General features: G+C 39.7%; 1 protein-coding gene across 3 annotated transcripts in view; it reads left to right on the top strand.

Moving 5' to 3' along the window:
- CPLANE1 (ciliogenesis and planar polarity effector complex subunit 1) overlaps positions 1–20,491 on the top strand; it is a 51,888-nt gene that overhangs the window by 25,476 nt on the left and 5,921 nt on the right. For 2 of the 3 annotated variants that reach the window (XM_083703366.1, XM_083703367.1), the window contains exons 26-48: positions 611–1,529; positions 3,372–3,523; positions 3,641–3,798; positions 4,959–5,035; positions 5,581–5,663; positions 6,520–6,600; positions 7,427–7,607; positions 8,615–8,905; positions 9,020–9,748; positions 10,349–10,518; positions 11,649–11,763; positions 12,131–12,211; positions 13,492–13,543; positions 14,483–14,581; positions 14,944–15,042; positions 15,946–16,044; positions 17,169–17,287; positions 17,428–17,614; positions 17,818–18,062; positions 18,179–18,260; positions 18,856–19,014; positions 19,911–19,944; positions 20,213–20,344. In XM_083703366.1, the coding sequence (XP_083559492.1) occupies positions 611–1,529; positions 3,372–3,523; positions 3,641–3,798; positions 4,959–5,035; positions 5,581–5,663; positions 6,520–6,600; positions 7,427–7,607; positions 8,615–8,905; positions 9,020–9,748; positions 10,349–10,518; positions 11,649–11,763; positions 12,131–12,211; positions 13,492–13,543; positions 14,483–14,581; positions 14,944–15,042; positions 15,946–16,044; positions 17,169–17,287; positions 17,428–17,614; positions 17,818–18,062; positions 18,179–18,260; positions 18,856–19,014; positions 19,911–19,944; positions 20,213–20,344 (4,344 nt within the window). The remainder of the gene's footprint in view (positions 1–610; positions 1,530–3,371; positions 3,524–3,640; positions 3,799–4,958; positions 5,036–5,580; positions 5,664–6,519; positions 6,601–7,426; positions 7,608–8,614; positions 8,906–9,019; positions 9,749–10,348; positions 10,519–11,648; positions 11,764–12,130; positions 12,212–13,491; positions 13,544–14,482; positions 14,582–14,943; positions 15,043–15,945; positions 16,045–17,168; positions 17,288–17,427; positions 17,615–17,817; positions 18,063–18,178; positions 18,261–18,855; positions 19,015–19,910; positions 19,945–20,212; positions 20,345–20,491) is intronic. The other variant, XM_083703368.1, reaches the window with a different exon arrangement.

Here is a 20,491-nt window from a genome sequence, read left to right on the forward strand (position 1 = left end):
TTATTATTATTAATAATAATAATTTTATTTGTAGCCTGCCCAACATTGTGTGAGTCTACTGTCAGCCTCCATTGATTGAAAAATGTTGTTTCCCTACCAGAAAGGCATTTAAAAAATGTTATGAAATGATCATATTAAGGTATAATTAATAATCCTTTCAGTTTCAGTTAACAATTGTGATTCCATATGGAGTTAACATTAGTTTGATAGCTATACAGTGGTACCTCTGGTTACGAACTTAATTTGTTCCAGAGGTCCGTTCTTAACCTTAAACTGTTCTTAATCTGAGTTACCACTTTATCTAATGGGGTCTGCCACGGCTGGCACACAATTTCTGTTCTCGTCCTGAGATAAAGTTCTTAACCCGAGGTACTACTTCCGGGTTAGTGGAGTCTGTAATCCGAAGTGTTTGTAACCCGAGGTATTTGTAACCTGAAGTACCACTATAATTGGTGCAGGACTATTTTCATCTGGTATTCTAATAATAGTGTAAGGATTTCTAACGCAGAATCTGTGGCTACCAGGTTGGTGGCCCTCGTGTTTTTCAAGAAAAAGAGGTCATTTGTTAGTTGATTGCCCTTTCTAATCTGTTTGTTGTGATTTCTTGTAGAGAAGTGTCCAACTGTGCAGGAGAATTGACTGGATACGATAGAAGTACTGAAAAGCTAAAAGATTTAAATGTAGAAGGGAAAAGTATTATAAAAGAGAACTGCAAAGACTTAACCAATCAGCATGTTTTGCCTCTAGTCGGTGAATGGGAATTTGAACGTGATGATGACGAATACGTTAAGTTTTTAGATCTCTTTTTAACATACATGCTTGAAAGAGATCTGATCAATCATAAAGACTCTATGATTCCTTTTCTGAGGAGCTTTTCCACACTCCTTAGGGAACATGAACTCAACTCTTTCCTTTTTGATGTTCATACAACACTGAAACGTCGACAGATCAGAAATAAAGGCCAACAAGTTTTTAGGGCTGGTTCTTGCTACACTCCTGTTTTTGATCCCAGTGCTGCTAATCTGGATCCTTTGTGTGATGATAAGAAAAAGGTTTCTAATAAACCAGCTGTGCTGGAGACTTCTGTTGGTGACTCAGTGATGAGACTCACTTCAAGAAGAGGATTATTTGGTCTAAGCCAGCAATCAATTTATGGTGCACGAGATTCCTGTAAAGAAAAAACTCTTGCGCCTGTATTCACTCAGCGTTTGTCTGAACAAACTTCTTCCCCCCAAACAGCTCCTGTTCATAGATATATCTACAAAGCAGTTCAGGTAACCAATATTCTACAAAGAACAGAACCAACTCCAGACATGAACTTTAAATTTAACAACGTAGCTCGCTTGCTTGAATGGATGATCAGATGGTCGGATAGAAGACTGCTTTATGATCCCATCTCCACAGAGCCATTTCAGAAATGCCAGCCAATGATGCATGTAAAAACATCTGCATCTGCCATACTTACATCGTTGTGGCTTTTAGAGCAAAATTTCTCCAGTGAATCACAAAATCAAAATATCCATCTTTGGGTAAGTAAGAGAAATTAAACCCACCAGGTTTGGTTGCTAGCTAATATGTATCAATGTACAAATAAAATCTGGATACAGAAAGACCACAAATTTAGAGTGGACATTTCCTAGCTCCAAATACTTGCCTTGGGAATATTTGCACTCTTTATCTTATTTTAAATGTAACTCCCAAATGTAAGAATCTCCCAAATGTAAGAATCTCATTAATAATATCCATTGTGAGCAACAATGTATACAGTCACTCAGACATCTCCCCAACTTTTTGTATGTATTAAGGAGGAAAAACACTTTCTAAGCTGTAGTGTAGTTGGGGGGCTTTAATTTATTATTTGTTCCACACTGTGCCATATTTAGGCTGCAAACCTATTCACACTTTCTTGGGAGTAAACAACACTGAACTCAGTTGGACTCATTTCTGTGTTGGGGTGGGGGATGAATTTAGAAAATGTGACTCATGAAGCAGACTCATCAGACTTGCATTTCCTGGACTGATGTACGAATCGGACATGGGTCATTTTCAGAATCCACACTCCTACCAGATCCCACAATGAGCTGACTTCTAATTGTCCAGTCGGCAACCACTTGGAGCAACTAGTGCACACTGTTCTTGCAATGTGTTGGAAATATGGATACAATTCCCCACCCCCCAGGAATGGTAGAAAATTATGATGTGCTAAACTGTCTGTACAATGTTCTTGTATGTTCCCAGTTGCATGTATTAAGCCCTGTTCCATCTTGAGAGAGTAGCACAAGGCAACACATGCTGACTGAACATCAGAAAGAACTTTCTGACAGTAAGAGCTGTTAGAAAGTGGAATAGGACCCCCCTCGGAAGGTGATGGAGTCTCCTTCCTTGGATGTTTTGAAGCAGAGGTTGTGTGGCCGTCTCTCATGGATGCTGTAGTTGAGATTCCTGCACTGCAGGAGGTTGGATTAGATTATCTTTGGGGTACCTGCCAAATCTATTAATCCAACAATTCTAGGATTCTAGAATTGTTTATAAAAAAGAAAAGTGGAGTCGCCAACAGGGATGAGGAACATGAAAATACTATAATGTTCAGCTGTATCTTTAGGAGACAATGTGGATAATCACATATTTCATGAGAGACGTATTTTAGGTGAATGCACTGTAGATAGGTCTGCCTCAGTGTTGAAATATAATTCAAAATACTTATAGCAAATGCTGTCATACTTTCTTTGTTGTTGATTGCATAACATGCTTTTATGCTGGCTGAGTGTTTAGAATGTGAAGTAACTGCCTATAGTTCCGTTGCTAGGCGATCACAGACATTCCATAAACATACAAGTTCTTTCTGTGATGCACTTTGACTGCCTTGAAGACCTGAGTGAGAAATACTAGGGCTATGGTATTTATGTAATTAAAGTTTTGACATGTAATATTTCTAATGTATCTAAATACCATGAACAATTTGGCCATTGAACTCATTGCTTTGCATTTAATTTGAGAAGTTTAATAATAACTAAGTAGAGCAAAGCCTTGTATAAAGAACAATTTTGATACGCTTAACATGCTTGCAGGAACAAATTTGGTATGGGAGGGACATCAACTTCAAACTCTATCTAGATCTAGTAGCATATAGCAAGTTGTACTCCACTGTTAATGCCACAGAGGGGAATCTATATCAGAAGTCCACATCCAGTTCTGTGGATCCAAATTGGTTGCATGCTCACCATTCTCCTTAGGCAGGCAGATCTTCCTTGCTAGATAAAGGCATTAATATATAGAGAGAGATTGTGGGGCATTGCTGGTGATGAAACATTATTGCTAGTCATGTATTTACATAGAAATTATATGTGTGTTCTGTTTTGTTTTATGTTTAGAAACGACACAAACAGTATGCAAGTACTTCAGCTATTAGAACCAAACTAGAGAAAGACATCAGTGTGGATACAGGCTATTCTCCATCAGTTGGGACTCCAGTTGGTATCCAAGATGGACATGCCTTTGGCGAACCCTTTGAAAGTCTTTCAGGGTAATAATTGTTCAGTCTCATGTAAGAGCTTAGAATGTCAGGAGCTGGAGCATGATGCTAAGAAAGGCTGTCTACAGTCTGAAGTCTTCAGTTCTTGCATTTTTTCCCCATGTATAGGACCTTACATGAAAAGCAGTCTGAGAAGAAAGAAATTAATTTCAAGGATCATCCTTTGACACGTGGTGTGGAGATTGAAGAAAGAAATCCTGTCAAACTTCTGACAGAAGAAATAGGGGGAAACATATCAAATGAAGATGTGACATCTGAAAATGAAGGTTAGTTAAATTTAAATTAATTAAAATAATTCTTTCTTTTTAACGCAGGTGGCGCTGTGGTCTAAACCACTGAGCCTTCTTGGACTTGCCGATCGAAAGGTCGGCGGTTCAAATCCCCACAACGGGGTGAGCTCTGTTGCTCTGTCCCAGCTCCTGCCAACCTAGCAGTTCAAAAGCATGTCAAAGTGCAAGTAGATAAATAGGTACTGCTCCAGCGGGAAGGTAAACGGCGTTTCCGTGCACTGCTCTGGTTTTGCCAGAAGCGGCTTAGTCATACTGGCCACATGATCCGGAAAAACTGTCTGTGAACAAACATTGGCTCCCTCGGCCAGTAAAGCGAGATGAGCGCCGCAACCCCAGAGTCATTCGCAACTGAACTGTCAGGGGTCCTTTACCTTTTAATTCTACAGATATCCACATACATAATATTACGTTGCTATTTTACACAAATTTTAATACAATACCTTCCTGTAACAAAGACCTATATATCTGCTTAAACTAGTAAAACTGCTAGAATAACACAAAAGCCTGCTGATTCTCCAGAATTCATACTCTAATATTCAGCCTCTAGCTATGCTTTTTATCTATAGTTAAAGCCTAAGCCAGTTGCTTACAAATAGTGGCTCTCACAGCACTTTCAGGTGGTCCCTGCAACCATTATGAAAATATAAAACGTGGCTGAGAGCAATTGGAGGCACATATTGTTCGTATGTCAGTTAAAAGGAAGTGGAATGATGGAAAATAAAGGGCAGAGGAAGCCCTTGGCAGTTTCTAGTAAATGGTAGTGGGGGGTTAGTGTCTTTTTCAGAACGATATGCCCCTGCTCGCAGTATATCACTGTACAGTAGGTTTGAGGGGAAGGCTTGGGAGAGCTGGAAGGAAAATAGGAAGTGATCTTTATTCTTCCCCACTCCTGAAACACCCTATCCCACAAGCAGCCAGAACAGTACTACCAGGTTCCTGCTCCAGGCCTAAGAAGAGTACTCTTCTTAGGATATTTTGTAGGAGATCCCACTGGCCTTGAAATATACACACTTTTAAGGGATAATCAGTTGATAATCTGCATGGAGCAGGGGTGTTTACAGCTGGGAAGGGATGGCAATAGACTGGATTGTTCCCATAGTGATTTAGTTTCTCTTTATGTGCCTTTTATTTTAAAGAGCATGAAGATCCGTTTGCAGTTTCAAAGAGCCCTACCATTTCTGTCAGCATTAAATCGGTACAACAAAAGAAAGAGGCAAGTTACCACAGCAATGAGTAAAATATATTCACTTGAACGTGCACATTCTCTTATGGTTGCCAGAGGTCTCTATGCAGGTTGCATTGCATGCCCTAAAGCTTGCAAACAAATAATACCTAAACTTCAAAGGCTTTGCTCTTTTCTGCCTGTTGAGGCTCAGTCTGTTTCCTGTGTCAGCTCAGAGCACATCCTCCTTGGGATCTTCACCTTACCTTCTGTTTTCTCTCTCTCTCTGGATATTTTCCATTTAACCGTATAAAACCAAAAAGCTCATTTTTTACTTCAGCAGCTCCTCCTTTTCCCACTCCACCCCCACCATCTTTTTCTGCTCCTTCTGGGTCTTGAAGCAGGTCTTAAGAATTTCCCCACCACTAGTAACAAAGAAAACTAGACACATTTCTAGTGCTGGGCACTCATCAGCGGAAGCCGTAAGGATACAAGCAGTTACCATTGGACTGTATAGATTTAAATAAGATATTTCTGTAAGGCAATTACATGCTGACATGCTCAAATGCACTTAAAAGCCTTTTTTTTAATTACAGCAGCCGTCTGTATCAGATGTTGAATATCCACAAGAAGATCCATTGACGGAAACATTGGAGGAAAAATTTACCAAGCTGGATAAGTGAGAGAAATTATATCCTTAGTTTAAAATAAAATAAAATTGTGCTTTAACTATTTTCTAGTTTAAGGGAAGTTTAGATACCTGACATTAAATTTGTCATCAAAGAAAGAATGTACTACTTAAAAGTGCAGTTTAGTTTTATCAGACTCCTGCAGATTTACATGAATCTAAACTTGATTTTTTGAAAAAACAACCTAGCACAAAAATTATTGGAAGGGTGCTCAAAAGCCTTTTTGCTTTGGTATCTTGGCCATTGGTCACTTCCTTGTTTGCAACGGCTCCAGTCCAAAAAAATCCAGTTAATTTGTACAAAGAACTGTATCTCGTGGAGATTCCCTTCCCTCCTCTTCCCCTTCCTCTGATTTTATTAGAACTTTCAGTAATTCTATTTCCTAGGACACCATATTATGTCACTTTTCTTCAGATGTTGCGGTGAAAGTTGCAGTCCTTCTGTTTGTGCAAGGACTTCCACTCTGCCAACAGAACTTCCTCTCCCTGTGTCTCTCCCAAAATTGTTTTCAGAGCTTTGGCAGTGGAGTGGGTGGCAACCTAGAAGAGAATTAGGGAGGTCACAGAGGAAAAGATGGAGGAGAAATTCAGTTGCACTAGTCTGAACAGATCTACTTCATTTGATCCAACAAAGCAGGCCAGCTTTTATGAGCCTGTGACATAATACAGACATTCCACTCCCACTTGAATATGTGGGGCCAGCAAGCACCCTCTGAATTGGCTGATTCTGTTTTAAGTAGGATCAAAGGAATAAAGAAGTATAACTTCTCTTAAAATAATTGACATGCATTCAAATCAAGATACCTAACATGATGAAAAAATCCTGATATATTTTCTCTCTCTACAGTATTTACCATACAAAATGTGAGACAACTCCCAGTAACACTCCATGCTCATTTTGCCCTGAAATGAAGTCAGAAACTACTAGGTAAAAGAAACTAAGAAGCTCTTTTTAAATATTAAGCATAAGGTCATCTGTCACAAGTTGAAGTTATAATTAAAGATATGTTGACTGCTTCATACGTTTTGCAACCCATTGTCTGGTACTGCATACAGGTAGTGGCTGAGCAATTCAATTTCCTTTTGAGCCTGGATTCATAAGGGTTCAATCAGATAACCTGCTTTTCAATGTCAGTGGCACTCAAGGCAGGGGATTGAGTCTCCCAGGCCACACATTCTAAACAGGCATTATCTGCTTGATTTTAGGTTGGTAGATGTTTAAGGAACTGCTAGGTATTCTAGGAGGTACTACCAGTACTAAATTCCAAATTGAACTCCATTTCCTTGTGTCAATACTCATTTAACATCTCATGTCTTATCAGCATTAAGGATCAAGTATCTTAAGTACAGCCTACTTTTTCTGTCTTTTTCACAGTGGTTGATTAAAGTAGCAATTTTGTAGATAATATGCTTTAAAGAAAAAACTATTAGCCATTTTGAGCCCATAAAAGACAGCATGGTATGACATATTGATTGCATATTTATAAGCACATTTCTAATTGTTAATGAGAAAAATCACTAAAAATATTTCCTTGTCTACTGTGTTAAGTATGCAAATGACAAGCTGTCAGACAAAACAAAACTCTTAGTCACATCTTTATATTCCTCTAAATGGCCAAAGTTACTGTCTCCAGCAGTAGAAAGATTGGGGGGCAAACACTATATCAGATTAGGAGTATTTATGTGAAGTGATCAGAATCTAGGTATTTTACAAGTTAGTTTGTCTCAGGTATATTTCCCCTCTGCTTCTGCAGTGTACAGCTTGCGGTCTCAGATGAACGGGCTTCTTTCACTGCAGTGTCAAATGTTCCTCCAAGTAGTCCTCTTGTTCCAAAGAACGAAGAAGTTAACACTACTTTACCGACGGAACAACCACCGAACGTTTCAGATGCTGTTAGGCAAATGCTGCAAGATGAAATGTTTAAATTGGTTCAGGTAAAAAATATTCATTATGAAAAAGTGCTCCAGATCCTGCTAGAATTCTTCTGGGGGACATGTCTGAAACACTTATAGCAAAAGAAGCTCCTTGTTTGTTTGTGTACATTTCACTAATTCATCATGTTGTTCCTCAAAGGGGGTTACATATGGTACTCGGGCAGCTTCTGGGGCAGACACAGATGGGGGTTCAAATACTCGCCTCCCCACATATTTGTTTGATGCAGGGAGGGAGACTGTGGCTACTGTCCTTGCAATACTTGCCTGTGCTTTGTGCATTTGCATGAATCCTATGGGATCAGGGTTCCCTGTAGGCACTTTCAGCTTTATGCACATAGGAACTTCTTTCCAGTGCTCTGCTGAATGTTAAGAGGTTGGGTTAGAGCTGGCGGCAGCCCACTTGGGAGTGGGGCGAATGGGTACACTCCACACTTTAAGTACAGTCAGACCTCGGCTCCTGAGGTTTTGGAACGTTTCGGCTCCCGAATGCCAAAAGCCCGGATGTAAATGCTCTGGTTTTCAAACGTTTTTCAGAAGTCGAACATCCGACGGGGCTTCCGCTTGAGTGCAAGAAGCTCTTGCAACCAATTGGAAGTGGCGCCTCAGTTGTTGAATGTTTTGGAAGCCGAACGGGCATCCGGAACGGATTATGTTTGACAACTGAGGTTTAACTATGCACATGAAGGAGGCGTTTTTGAGCAGTGTGGGAGTCTGATGTGACTTGAGATGATCTGTTGAGCAAGACTGTACTGTTTCATTTATTCATATATTGGTAAAATTCTGCATCTACAATAAATTACTTGCAATAATTGCACAGGACAAAACTGTGCTTGTGAAATATGATGTTCCTGAGCAGAATGCTTGGTATTATTCAGCTGGTATTATTTCACTAAAATATAGAGACTTTTGCCTTCCTAGATAACTGCACTTTGCTGAGTCAGTGCAATAGAATAAGAATATTTTGAAGTCGTGGGTTTTTTTAGTCATGATTTTGGTTTATATTCTAGCTGCAGCAGATCAACTTTATGAGTCTCATGCAAGTAGTAGGATCATCATTTGCCAACTTGCCAAATATGCCACAGCAGATGCAGCAATCACAGTCCTTTCAGTTGGGAAGAAACCAGGCTTCAAACACTGGCAGCACTGATGTCAATAGGACTCCTCCAAAACTTGTAACGTATGACTTGCCAGTAAAAGAGATGACAACTCTAGAAAACAGTAGTGATGTCACTAAGAAAAACACCAGTTCTCAGGAGAAAAACAGCTTGCATTATCAAAGTCATAATGGAGATACTTCAGTAAGTAGAGAGTTGCCCTTTTAAATGTAAAGTTATAATTCATTTAGGGTCTTCATCTACTACATTAAGCCAATGTCTCTTCACCTTGTGACAGTATATTTTTCTCTCATTTAGAATCCACTGCACATCAGTGATTCTTCAAGCTTACCAGAGGGTCAGACCAATGGAACAAGCCAGATTCCACCATTTCAAAACTTGCTTCATCAGGTTCCAGCCAGACCATTACCTTTATTATCAGTTTCCCTAAATGCTGAGAAGATACCTAAGCTTATTCCAGTTTCAAAACCCGTAAATAATGCAACTGGGCTTCCTTTGCTTAAACTTAAACCTGACTTTCAGTTCCAGCCACTCAATATCTGCCCAGTAAAAACCCCAAAAGTTTTCAATGGACCATTCCCAAAACAAAGAGAAGCCTGGGGTGTACCTCCTCCTCTGGTGAAGAGTCCTCAAGGTGTACAGATGCCAGAGTACAAAGGAACAACAGAACACATAAATTTGAACAACTATGATCAGGCAGGCCGTTGGTCAGAAACTGTAAATAAGGGTCATTCCAATCATGTTAATTTGGATGAATATGAGAAAAAAGAAAATATGGCGCCTTCTCAACACCTTCATGCACATCTAAAGGCAGAGAAGCCACTGGTTGACAATGGGATTCCCTTGCATAAAACTTACCAAAATTTTGCACCGATTCCTTTGCTTTATCTGAAGCCCTACTCACAATACAAGCATCCATCCACTATGCCGCCTGCTAAGCTTTCGGAAAAGAACTTTGATTCCATAGACCCCTTTTCGCAGACAGGAATGCCATTGCTTTACACTAATTTACCTCCGCTCACCAAGGTAATTGATTCTATATAAGCATGCATAAAGATATCTTTTGAAAGTTTTTCTGTTTCGGTCACATGATTTGGTTATATCCATTCTGAAATTTGCTTCAGATGTTTTATATTTTTTGTTGTTTTTCGATGTTATGCTTTTTATTTTCATTTGTATTTTTATTACTGAACTGTTTGCTGCTGGGCATCCTTTGGAGGATATCAACTTAAGAAATAACAAATATTTTAATTAAATAATTTAACCTTTCCTTTAAAACAGGGATGGGGAATTGGTGGCCCTCTAGATGTCGCTGACTTTGACTCCCATTATCCTTGAGCAATGACCATGTTGGCTGTGACTGATGGGAGCTGGAATCCAGCAACATCTGGAGGGGCACAGAGTCTCCATCTCTGCTTTAAAAGAATTAAGTATGCATAAGAATTAAGTATGTCTTAATAAACATTCCTCCTTCCTTTGATCGTTGTTTTCATTTACATTAGTGGAATTTGAATGTCTTTCAGTATTATCAGAGTCTGACCTCTTTTGCTTTTCAAAGTCATCATCCAATTTGGGAAAAATACATTATTCACATAATTATCAAATTCTGCTTTCTTTCCTAAACAGTTTCAAACGCCAAAACTCATCCCACTTCAGAATCTCATTGCATTTGAGCAAAGCCGCCAGGTTGTCCAAGTCCCCCACATTGGGGTTAAAGACCATCCTGAAAAGATTCAGTTATTAAAAGCTAACTTTAAACCGCGTGAAGTGAGACAAGATATGAATAATAAAAAAAGGTAAGAACAAATAGTACTGATCATAACAATCTATCTAAATGTGATCATATCAGTTTTGGTGAACTTAACGTAAAAAAAAGGCAGTGACTATGGGCTGATAATAAATTACAAAACAAATATAATTTATCCCTTCTAGTTGTAGTGGTTCAGAAACGGGTTTCTTCTGCAAAATCAGAGGCAAGACAGCAAGCTTTAGTCTGGATTAGGATCCACAGAAACTTCATAAACTCTGGTTTGCTGTCTCTTGTTCCTTTTAGCCCACCAAGCTTAAGCATCAGTCTTGTTTCTCTTTTGTTATTTTACATGTTTTGTTTTAAAGAAGGAGGCTTCAGCCCCACAAGTTCCCTGCTTCTTAAAAGTGTGGGAATTGTCTCTGATCCCTAATGAGCCTGGAGAGGAACTACTCACAGTAATTCTCCTATCAAATATTGAAACATCCACAGGAAAAAGTCAGCGCTCTCCGGCAACAGCAATGCGGCTTCACTCCGTGAAAGAAGCAGTCAATTCAAAGCACCGCGCCACTCACCCCACGTCGCTCCGGATCCCCAAAACAGGGTTTCCCCGCGAGTAGGGGAGGCGCAAGAGGTGCCAGCCGAATCCCAAGTTCACAGGCTTCTCCCGCCTGTGATTTCTATGGGTCTCCGCCTTTGCCGTGGCAGTCAGACCCTGCTTTTCACGGAGCAAGTTCCTCCCGATCGGAGGAGCTCCGCGATTGACGGAGGCGCCAACCCGGAAGTCCCATGCAAAACACCACAGGGAGACGCAGGCAGGGTCTTGTGGTCCAGTTTCATGGTCATTTGAGTGTGTATAACTTGCCCATTTTTGTTTGCTTCTTTTAAACATGCTCCTGAGACACAAAATTTATTATTTGTATCTCTGTTGTACTGTAGTATTAAGTGGTAAAAGTAAATAAAACAGCCACTTCCCAGCTGCCTGCTGCTGTTTTCAGATGAGTCCATCTCAGGGAACACCTGGACATATTAAGAGGCTTACCAGATGGTATTTGTATTTTCTGCGTGTCCTTTGACACTAGTGCCATCCCTAGGTTGCTCAGTTGATGGACTTTGCTATTTGCCTAAATACAAAGAGAGAATTATCAGAATGTTGTTAAAATGCTAATGTAATAATAGGCAGAGGAGGCGTGTCAAGAAACAGATCAAAGAGAAGCAAGAAAGGAAGAAAGCAACTGTGACTTTTCAACAAGATGGCTCCGTTGTTTCAGCTGATATTGTAGAGCAAGCAAAGGTACAGTGATACAGCAATTCTGACTCATAATTATCTTGTTGACTGTCTTATTTGCTTTAATGAGCACTTCCCAGCTGTCGGTATTCAGCAACAGGGATTCAAGCACATAGTGGGAGATTTAGATTTGCACAATTGAAGTCTCTTTTGCCCTAGTGCAACAAATCCACTATAAAAAAAGAAACAGGCTTTTTGTGGTTAGGAAAGTAACGAGAAAATTCACTGAAACGTGTGGGATGAATGAATTACTAACTTGAAGACCCTGTGAGGAAATCAGGTTCAAAGCTTATTGTCATATAACCTCCCTGCTAACAAATCAGCACAAATGCTCAGTAAATAGGTCTGCCATGTCTGCATTTCTTTTCCTTAGGTTTCGGGTGACATTGTCCTGCCAATAACGGCTCTGGAGCAGACAAAGGGAGAACAAGAGATATGTGCAGCTAGTGAAAAGGTTAACAACAACAACAGCAACACAAAAAACATATTAAGTATAGTGTCTCATAGTGAGAAAAGAGCAGCTAAATTCTGAGCAGAAATGACACTGATGATAATAGGTCTGATCCTGGGCAGGGCAGAAAAGGAAGCAGGGGTAGCGCCTCCAGATCCAAGAAATAATAATAATAATAATAATAATAATAATAATAATAATAATAATAATAATATTTATACCCCGCCCATCTGGCTGGGTTTCCCCAGCCACTCTGGGTGGCTCCTAACAGAATATTAAAAACACGATAAAACATCAAACATTAAAAACTTCCCTAAGCAGGGCTGCCTTCAGATGTCTACTAAAAGTCAGATAGTTGTTTATTTCCTTCACATCTGATGGGAGGGCGTTCCACAGGCCAGGTGCCACTACCAAAAAGGCCCTCTGCCTGGTTCCCTGTAACCTTACTTCTCTCAGGGAGGGAACTGCCAGAAGGCCCTCGGAGCTGGATCTCAGTGTCCGGGCTGAATGATGGGGGTGGAGACGCTCCTTCAGGTATACTGGGCCGAGGCCATTTAGGGCTTTAAAGGTCAACACCAGCACTTTGAATTGTGCTCGGAAACGTACTGGGAGCCAATGTAGGTCTTTCAGGACCGGTGCTGTGTGGTCTTGGTGGCCACTCCCAGTCATCAGTCCAGCTGCCACATTCTGGATTAGTTGTAGTTTCCGGGTCACCTTCAAAGGTAGCCCCACATGTTCCTGCCTATTCTGAGTAGGAGACAAAGACAAACTTGGATGCCGACCTGTTAAAGTTAACTCTGGATAAAGAAAAAGGGAAGGCATATAGACAAAACAGCTCAGCCAACACAACAGCCCAGCTGGGAAACCCAGCCAGATGAGCAGGGTATAAATAATAAAATTATTATTATTATTATACTCTGACAGAACAATTATAAGCCTCTATGAAGTAAGCAATGTTAACATACATATTTTTTCAATTGTGTATCCAGTAGATCTTCCAGATAGGATGGACTAATCAGAACAAAACCTATTTAATTTCCCTCCCTCAAATGCTTCCTAGGTATATTTTAAAACAATGAAGGGAATTACAGAACCAAATCGAATTTAAAATAATAATTTGTAAGAAAGTTATAGAAAGCCATGTATGATCTCTCAATTGAAAGGAGTTGCACACTTATCTGTTTCTTACTTAAACATACTACATTGAAATAATATTAGTATCTTGAAATATGTTAGCAGCAGTTGAACCTATATGAATTTAATCATACTTATTCTTCTGTCAGGATAATCAAACAGAATTCAGCTATGACCTCAATGATGGTGGCTCCTTACTGAGTGAGTATTTCAACAAAACTGTTAAAAATGTAAGATCCAGTTATGACCTGTCCATTCTATTGAAATATGAGGTTGTATCCAACTATGTCCTACTTAGAGTAGATCCATTGAAATGAATGAATTTAGTCATACCCGTTAATTTCTATTGGTCTGCTCTGAATAGGAGTAAGATGGAACACAACTCATGGTATTCGTCTTGAATGACAGTGATATTTAGCATGATCTAGTAGATACAAAGGGACGCAGGTGGCGCTGTGGGTTAAAGCCTCAGCGCCTAGGACTTGCCGATTGAAAGGTCGGCGGTTCGAATCCCTGCGGCGGGGTGCGCTCCCGCTGCTCGGTCCCAGCGCCCGCCAACCTAGCAGTTCGAAAGCACCTCCGGGTGCAAGTAGATAAATAGGGACCGCTTACCAGCGGGAAGGTAAACGGCGTTTCCGTGTGCGGCTCTGGCTCGCCAGATGCAGCTTTGTCACGCTGGCCACGTGACCCAGAAGTGTCTCCGGACAGCGCTGGCCCCTGGCCTCTTAAGTGAGATGGGCGCACAACCCCAGATCTGTCAAGACTGGCCCGTACGGGCAGGGGTACCTTTACCTTTACCTAGTAGATACAAAGAACTTTGGAATGAATTGTCAGTCATAACTTTACATGCATTCACTACTTTTGTCGATTCATTTTGAAATAAATCACTATTTCCTGGTATCAGTTTCCTATCTGTAGAAATGTGATTATATTTATAAGAGCAGGATATAAGAGCAGGATTCACCTAACGCACCTACATATGCAAAAATGTTTCTCTAATCCTCTCTATTGAATATGAATTATGTTTTCTTCATTTTTAATTGTACAGCTGAGACAATGAAATTAGCAAAAACTATTGAAATAGTTTTCTTCCCCTACTAATTTTGATGTGGATAGTAATTATGTATTCCTCCCTCTTAGACCCAGAGGCAGTTACTTCTTCAGCAGGACTACATTACTTAGCTTCTGTAAGAAAAAGAATTGCAGATCTTCAAGATGCCTCTACAAATACAGATCCTGGTAAAATAACCTGCAGGAAATTGTTGTGTTGTTGCTTTTTTAGCATTTGTAGCTAAATTGCTTTCCTCTAAATTAATTTACATTGGATTATCTCCTAGCAGCACAATCCTATGCATGTCTACTCAGAACTAAGTCACATTGTGTTCAGTGTGACTTCTGGGTGTGTTCAGGATTACAGCCTAAGAACTGTGGAAGAAATAGCAATCAATAATTTTTGCAGTGTTAAGCATTGTGTATGAAATTTGTCCTCTTCAGACCAAGTCCTTCCACCAGAAATAACCCTCCTTCAATAAGTAACAGAATGTTTTGTTTTGCCTTTCTGTTGATTGATCTTGATTTTACTTTTTTTCTTACCAATCAAGTTAATAAATCACATCAAGATGTACAAACTGTCTCAGATGAAATAGTTTCTGAACCTGATAAAAATCAAACAATCACCGCTGCTTCTGCGTCTGTAACAGGTGTGCTTCCTTTCAGTCTGTTTGTATGAACTGTTGGGTTTTTTGCTTGCTTGTTTCTTTTTCAAATGTGTTCATTCTGGGTATGTTCCACTTTTCCTGAAGTCTCCTGGGATGACTAAAAAATTGCTCTGGGTGTTGGAGAATAGTGTGGGACATGCTGCAGGGGACTAACCTTTTTTGAGGATTGGCCACATTGAGTGTTTGCTGCCCCTCCAAGGACCATATGTCAGGGCATGCACAAATCTGTGATGCCGTTGTTAGGAGAAGAAACAGGAACTCAGGAATGCAAGACTAACCTGCTGGATCAGACCAGTGGCCCATCTAGTCCAGCATCCTGTTGTCACAGTATCCAAGTTTCTTCCTGTTTTCCAAGAATCTCTGAAACATTCTAATAAGGGCACCACACCAGAGGGAGAAGGGCCCTTTGGAAAAATAAAATGTGGCGCTATAATGTCCCCTCTTTGCTTATGAGATCTGAGGATGGGGTTTAGCCAATTTGGTGTGGTGTTCAACAGTGCCACCTGCTGGTGAAAAATATTTTTGAAAAGTTTCTCAGCATTGCCTTTTAATAAAGTAAATTGAGGAACACCAGAAACTGCTTGGGAAGCGAAACATGCCCTACAGGTTAGCCAACCCTGCTGTAGGGTGGAGGAAGAATTGGCAAATGAGTAGGCAGATCTGTTGAACTGACAGTCCGTGAAAGGACTCCTTTGGATTCAACCAGGTATCTTTAAATTTATCTTTAACTTCTTTTTATCTTAAATTAATCTTCAAGTAATTCACTTGCTCTCCTAAGGCCAAATTATTCAAAATATCCTCAGAAATACCTGTATTTTAATAAAGAATAGAATGTGCTTTCCTGCTGTTGATTCATCTTGACTTTTCTTTATTTTATCAATCAAGTTGTTAAACCTTTTGTGGATATGCAAACCATCTCAGAAGAAGTCGTTTCTGAATCTGGTAAAAATCAACCAATCACTCCTTCTTCTGCGTCTGTAGCAGGTGTGCCATCAGTCTGTCCATGTTGATTTTTTTATATGTGTACATTGTATCTTCCTTTAGAAAAGAAACTTTATTTTACTGATTTAGAATCCATATATATCCATATATGACTATAGTATGAGACTGTTCCCCCCCCCCAAATATGAACATAAAGTTCATGTTGATTTTTATTGGCAAAATAATGTTGTGGAACCACGTTTTTCACTTACGCACCCTCTTTTATTGTCATTTGTTTTTCAGAGATAGCTAAGAAGTTAATATTTAGTCTTTGCCTTCTGTGAAAACCTTAGAAAAAAAACTTTTGAGCAAATTTTGTATTTCTATTTCATGTTATGATTAAGAGCAAATGGACTCCCCATCACACATCACGTGTTTGTGGAGGAGAGGGTTTAACTTTCCCATTTAATTTTCTCAGTCTTTGCTCACTTTGAAAGCAGTTACAGTGGTACCTTGGTTTACGAACTTAATCCGTTCCTGAAGTCCCTTCTTAAACCGAATCCGTTCTGAAACCGAGGTGCGCTTCCACCGTTTGGATTCCGGTTTTACAGAGTTCGTAAACTGAATAGTTCGTCAACAGGGCTGTTCTTAAACCGAGGTACCACTGTATTTGCCTTGCTAGGTAAAGGGTTAACCCACTCCCCCAGGGCTGCTGCTCCAAACAGAATCACAGGTCCTCTGTTGTTGCTTTTAACCAAAAAAGGCAAGACGTATTGAGTGATCCAATGATGCATTTGCTGCATCTCGTGCAGTTAGGCCCTTGAAAACCTAATTAAAGTTTTTTTCTGATGGAAATGAGCACCATCAGTCAAGTAAACTCTGCCGGAATCCCTCTTCTGGGGAAGAAGCATGAGGCTCATTCCCACTTGTAGTACAGGGATGGGGAACCCATCAGCTGATGGGATTCCCATCAGCCTCAGCCAGCATGCCCAGTGGTACGCGGGAGACAATATTACCATAACTAACCCCCACTGCTCAGCACAGGAGGAAAATACCTTACTGTCATAGCATATTCAGGTTTTCAATGTTCTTATCAGTCCTATTGCTACTGTATCCAGATATATTTTCCAGCATTCCTGGATATTTACTGCCCATGGTGACTTAACAATTTCTTTTTCTTCACACAGAGCTTTTACCTGCAAGTATTCCCCAGGCATTGCCCCCAGATGTGTACTTGAACATTACTTTCCCTGCTGAATCAGGAAATGTGTCTTTACAATCCTCATCTGATATTACATCTGATTTGGTAAGTTATGAGAAATATGTGCTGATGATGCAGCAGTACATAGATACAACATGTGTATTATATTCATGCATCCACTGAAGGGGGAGTAGTTCACTAATTTCATTTAAAAATTTAATATTGATCTTTTTGATGTGGTTTAGACTGGACGGAAGTTTATCAATGTGATTGATATAGAAGATGGTGATCTTCTGAAAAACTTGCCAGATATTTCTGAGTCTGTTCCAAAACACATTGCCACTCAGCCTGAATTCCCAGCTTCTGCAAAATTGCATCACATGGCAGCATCTGTTACCAATACAATCCCACCTGAAGAATTTGAGACAGAAGGTGAACAATTTTCATTTTATTTCAAAATAGTCGCTTTTAAAACCGGTTCCTTTTGATATTGTTAATTGAACAATTCATCTGAGAATGTGCACCCCTTCAAAACACACTTTAAGTTCTTCCTGCAAAGCTGTAGCGTTCATTGTTGTATATTGTGTTTCTAGCAGTTAATGGAAAAGCATTTCCCCCACTTTTTTGATTCAAAGGAGATCTTCTTCAAACTGAATCACCACAAGTGCCACCTAAGCCAGTAGAGACAGAGATTCCTGGTGATCGTCTAACACTGAACCTCCTGAACGAGGATTTTAGCACTGCTTCCTCCACAGAACCATTAGCCAGAAAAATGGGCAGAAAGCACATTACTGCCAAGCTACAGGAAATGGATAGACAGCTACTGGCCCTACAGAACGTGGCAGAAAGAATAGAAAAAGAATTTAGCAGTACGAAACTGGTAGGTTTATCTTTTATATGCTTCCTTCTGCTCAAAACTTTTTTGTGCCTGTGTTAAAGATTGGAGAGATATTTATGTTTAAAGTGTGGCTTTGTGATCTCTCTCCTTTTTTTCAGGTTGTGGACACTGTAGAAGATGTAGGTACGGGAGAGGATGACATCTCATTCTTTGCCCCAGGTGTTAAAGTAACCAAAGAAGGTGGGTCTTGTTGGTTCTACTGGCCGATCTATGGAAAGTTGAAAATAATTGTCAGCAGCAGGAGTTTAAGGGATGTGGGCTCAGGGTGAGAATGGTAGGAATTTGTGAGGGTGAGGTGGATGGGGAGAGGTTTTGCTGGATAAAATATTTTGAAATGAATAAAACAGTGTAGGGAGCATTGGGAAAGGGTAACATATTCCAAATGTATCGAAATACTGCAAAAATAAGGAGGTGTCTTATGATACCTTCAAGACCTAATAAATGTATTGGTTCATTTCATGCATCTGAATGAGACTATTGCCAACAAAAGCTTATGCCCATAATGAACTTGGTAGTTGGATAATACCCTAAGACACACAGAGCAGATCTATGTAAGTTTAATAGACTTAAGTCCATTAAGTTCAATGGGTAAACTCTGAGCATGATGAACACTGGATTTTTGTTTTTCAAAACCCTTGTGTCACAAGACCCTTCCTGTTTTTGCTACAAGAGATTCACACGGCTGCTCCTCTGAACATATTGTAAAAATGTGTTTTATTGCTTCTAAAAATCAATGTGCACTCATTTGGCTTCAATTATCCTTTTGTTGAAACAGAGCGCTATTCAACCCGTGTGATTGTGGAGAATTATACAGAGGAGGAAAGGAGTTTAGGAACGGAATCATTTCAGACTAACTACATTGCTTTGCAAACACCCTCTGCTTCTCCTTCAGCATCAGCTTCTAATCTTCCCAGAATCAAAAAGTCATCTTCTGGTACCATTCCCTACTTGTTGATTATTCTATAATCATGCTGCTTACTATTTTTAGTTAACATTCTTTGTATAGTAGCCTCATTTCATCATGATACGTGGAATAGTTCCGCTTCCATAACATTTCTGACTTTGCAGTTTCATTTTGTCATATTTGAGGAAAGTGTCATGGATCTGTGTGAGATAGTAAAGTTGAGCATGGTTGGGAAATTGTTCTTTCCTATGCTGTTACCTCTGTTCTGCATTCTGCTTTCTGCATTCTGTTCTGCATTCTTTGCATATTAAAAAGAAATGGGCAGAATATTATACTTACTGCTCCATAATCCCCCATATGAGGTGCCCTGTTTTACCTCTATTCCTTACAGAGCTAGACAAAGGCTTGGCATGAGAGCGTTGCATAAATCATTTTTCTTAATGGCATTGTACCACAGATGGATGGTTGAGCCCTTGTAAAACATAATTGTAGGGTCACTAATGTCTGTAGGTTTGTGCTGTTCATCATCTAATGAGAGGCATTTGAAGTGTCGCTTTTTAAATTATGTGGGCTGGCCCTGCAATGCTTTAATGGTTTATTTTAGAGTAGTGTCCTCACAGTCCTTTTTTAGTGATAGACGTATGCTATGGTTTTAACACTAAACTTGGTAGTTGTCCTGAATAATGTAATACTGTCTAAGTACAAAGGTATAAACTATTCATGACTACTTAGCAAATCCAAACACTGCAACTCCCAAGATCCCTGACATTAGGCTGACAGGAGTTACCATCCAACAGCATCTACAGGGTCACACTTTTCCTATTTCTGTCCTAATGTATTTGTACAGTATCCCATGTTGGTTGTATCTTATGGTGCATTTCTCTTCTACAATCTATGCTGTCAGTAAATTCTGTTTCTTTTTGCAGATATTAATGTTAGATCAGAAGAATTGGAAGAGAGGTATGTATGAGAAAATATTGAAACAGGAGATTTGTCTGGAGAACTGGACATGGGAAAATAGCCTTTGGAAGGAAGGGTTAAAAAACACCTGCCCTCCCAAAGTCCTGATCCAAATTGAAAGTCTCCATAGATGCTTTTGTTTGTTTAAGTAAAGGTATGAAATTGCAATTATACATTTAATGTACCATCAAATTTGACTCCCTAGTTTTTTTTCTAGAAGTGGTATGTTTTTCCTATTTGCAGTAATGTAATTGCTTTTTTAAAATAGTTTTTCAGAAGATCCTCTGCAGATCACTGGCTTGAGTGGTGTTTCTGACATCATTGCTGACCTTCTACTTGAGGGTGGCATTTCTGCTTCAGAGCTGGGTCTCACAGAAACACAAGCAAAAAAAATATCCAGGTAATTGCTACATGACCTGTGACATTGTGGTAGAGTGGTTAGAGGTTAGGATACACCTTGGAAAATCAAGGCTCAAATCTCCACTCAGCCATAAAGTTCACTGGGTGAATTTGGACCTGTCATTATCTATATCTAACCTACCTTGTA

This window comes from Podarcis gaigeae (genome assembly GCF_964106915.1).
Source record: "Podarcis gaigeae genome assembly, chromosome: 11".
NCBI classification, from domain to species: domain Eukaryota; kingdom Metazoa; phylum Chordata; class Lepidosauria; order Squamata; family Lacertidae; genus Podarcis; species Podarcis gaigeae.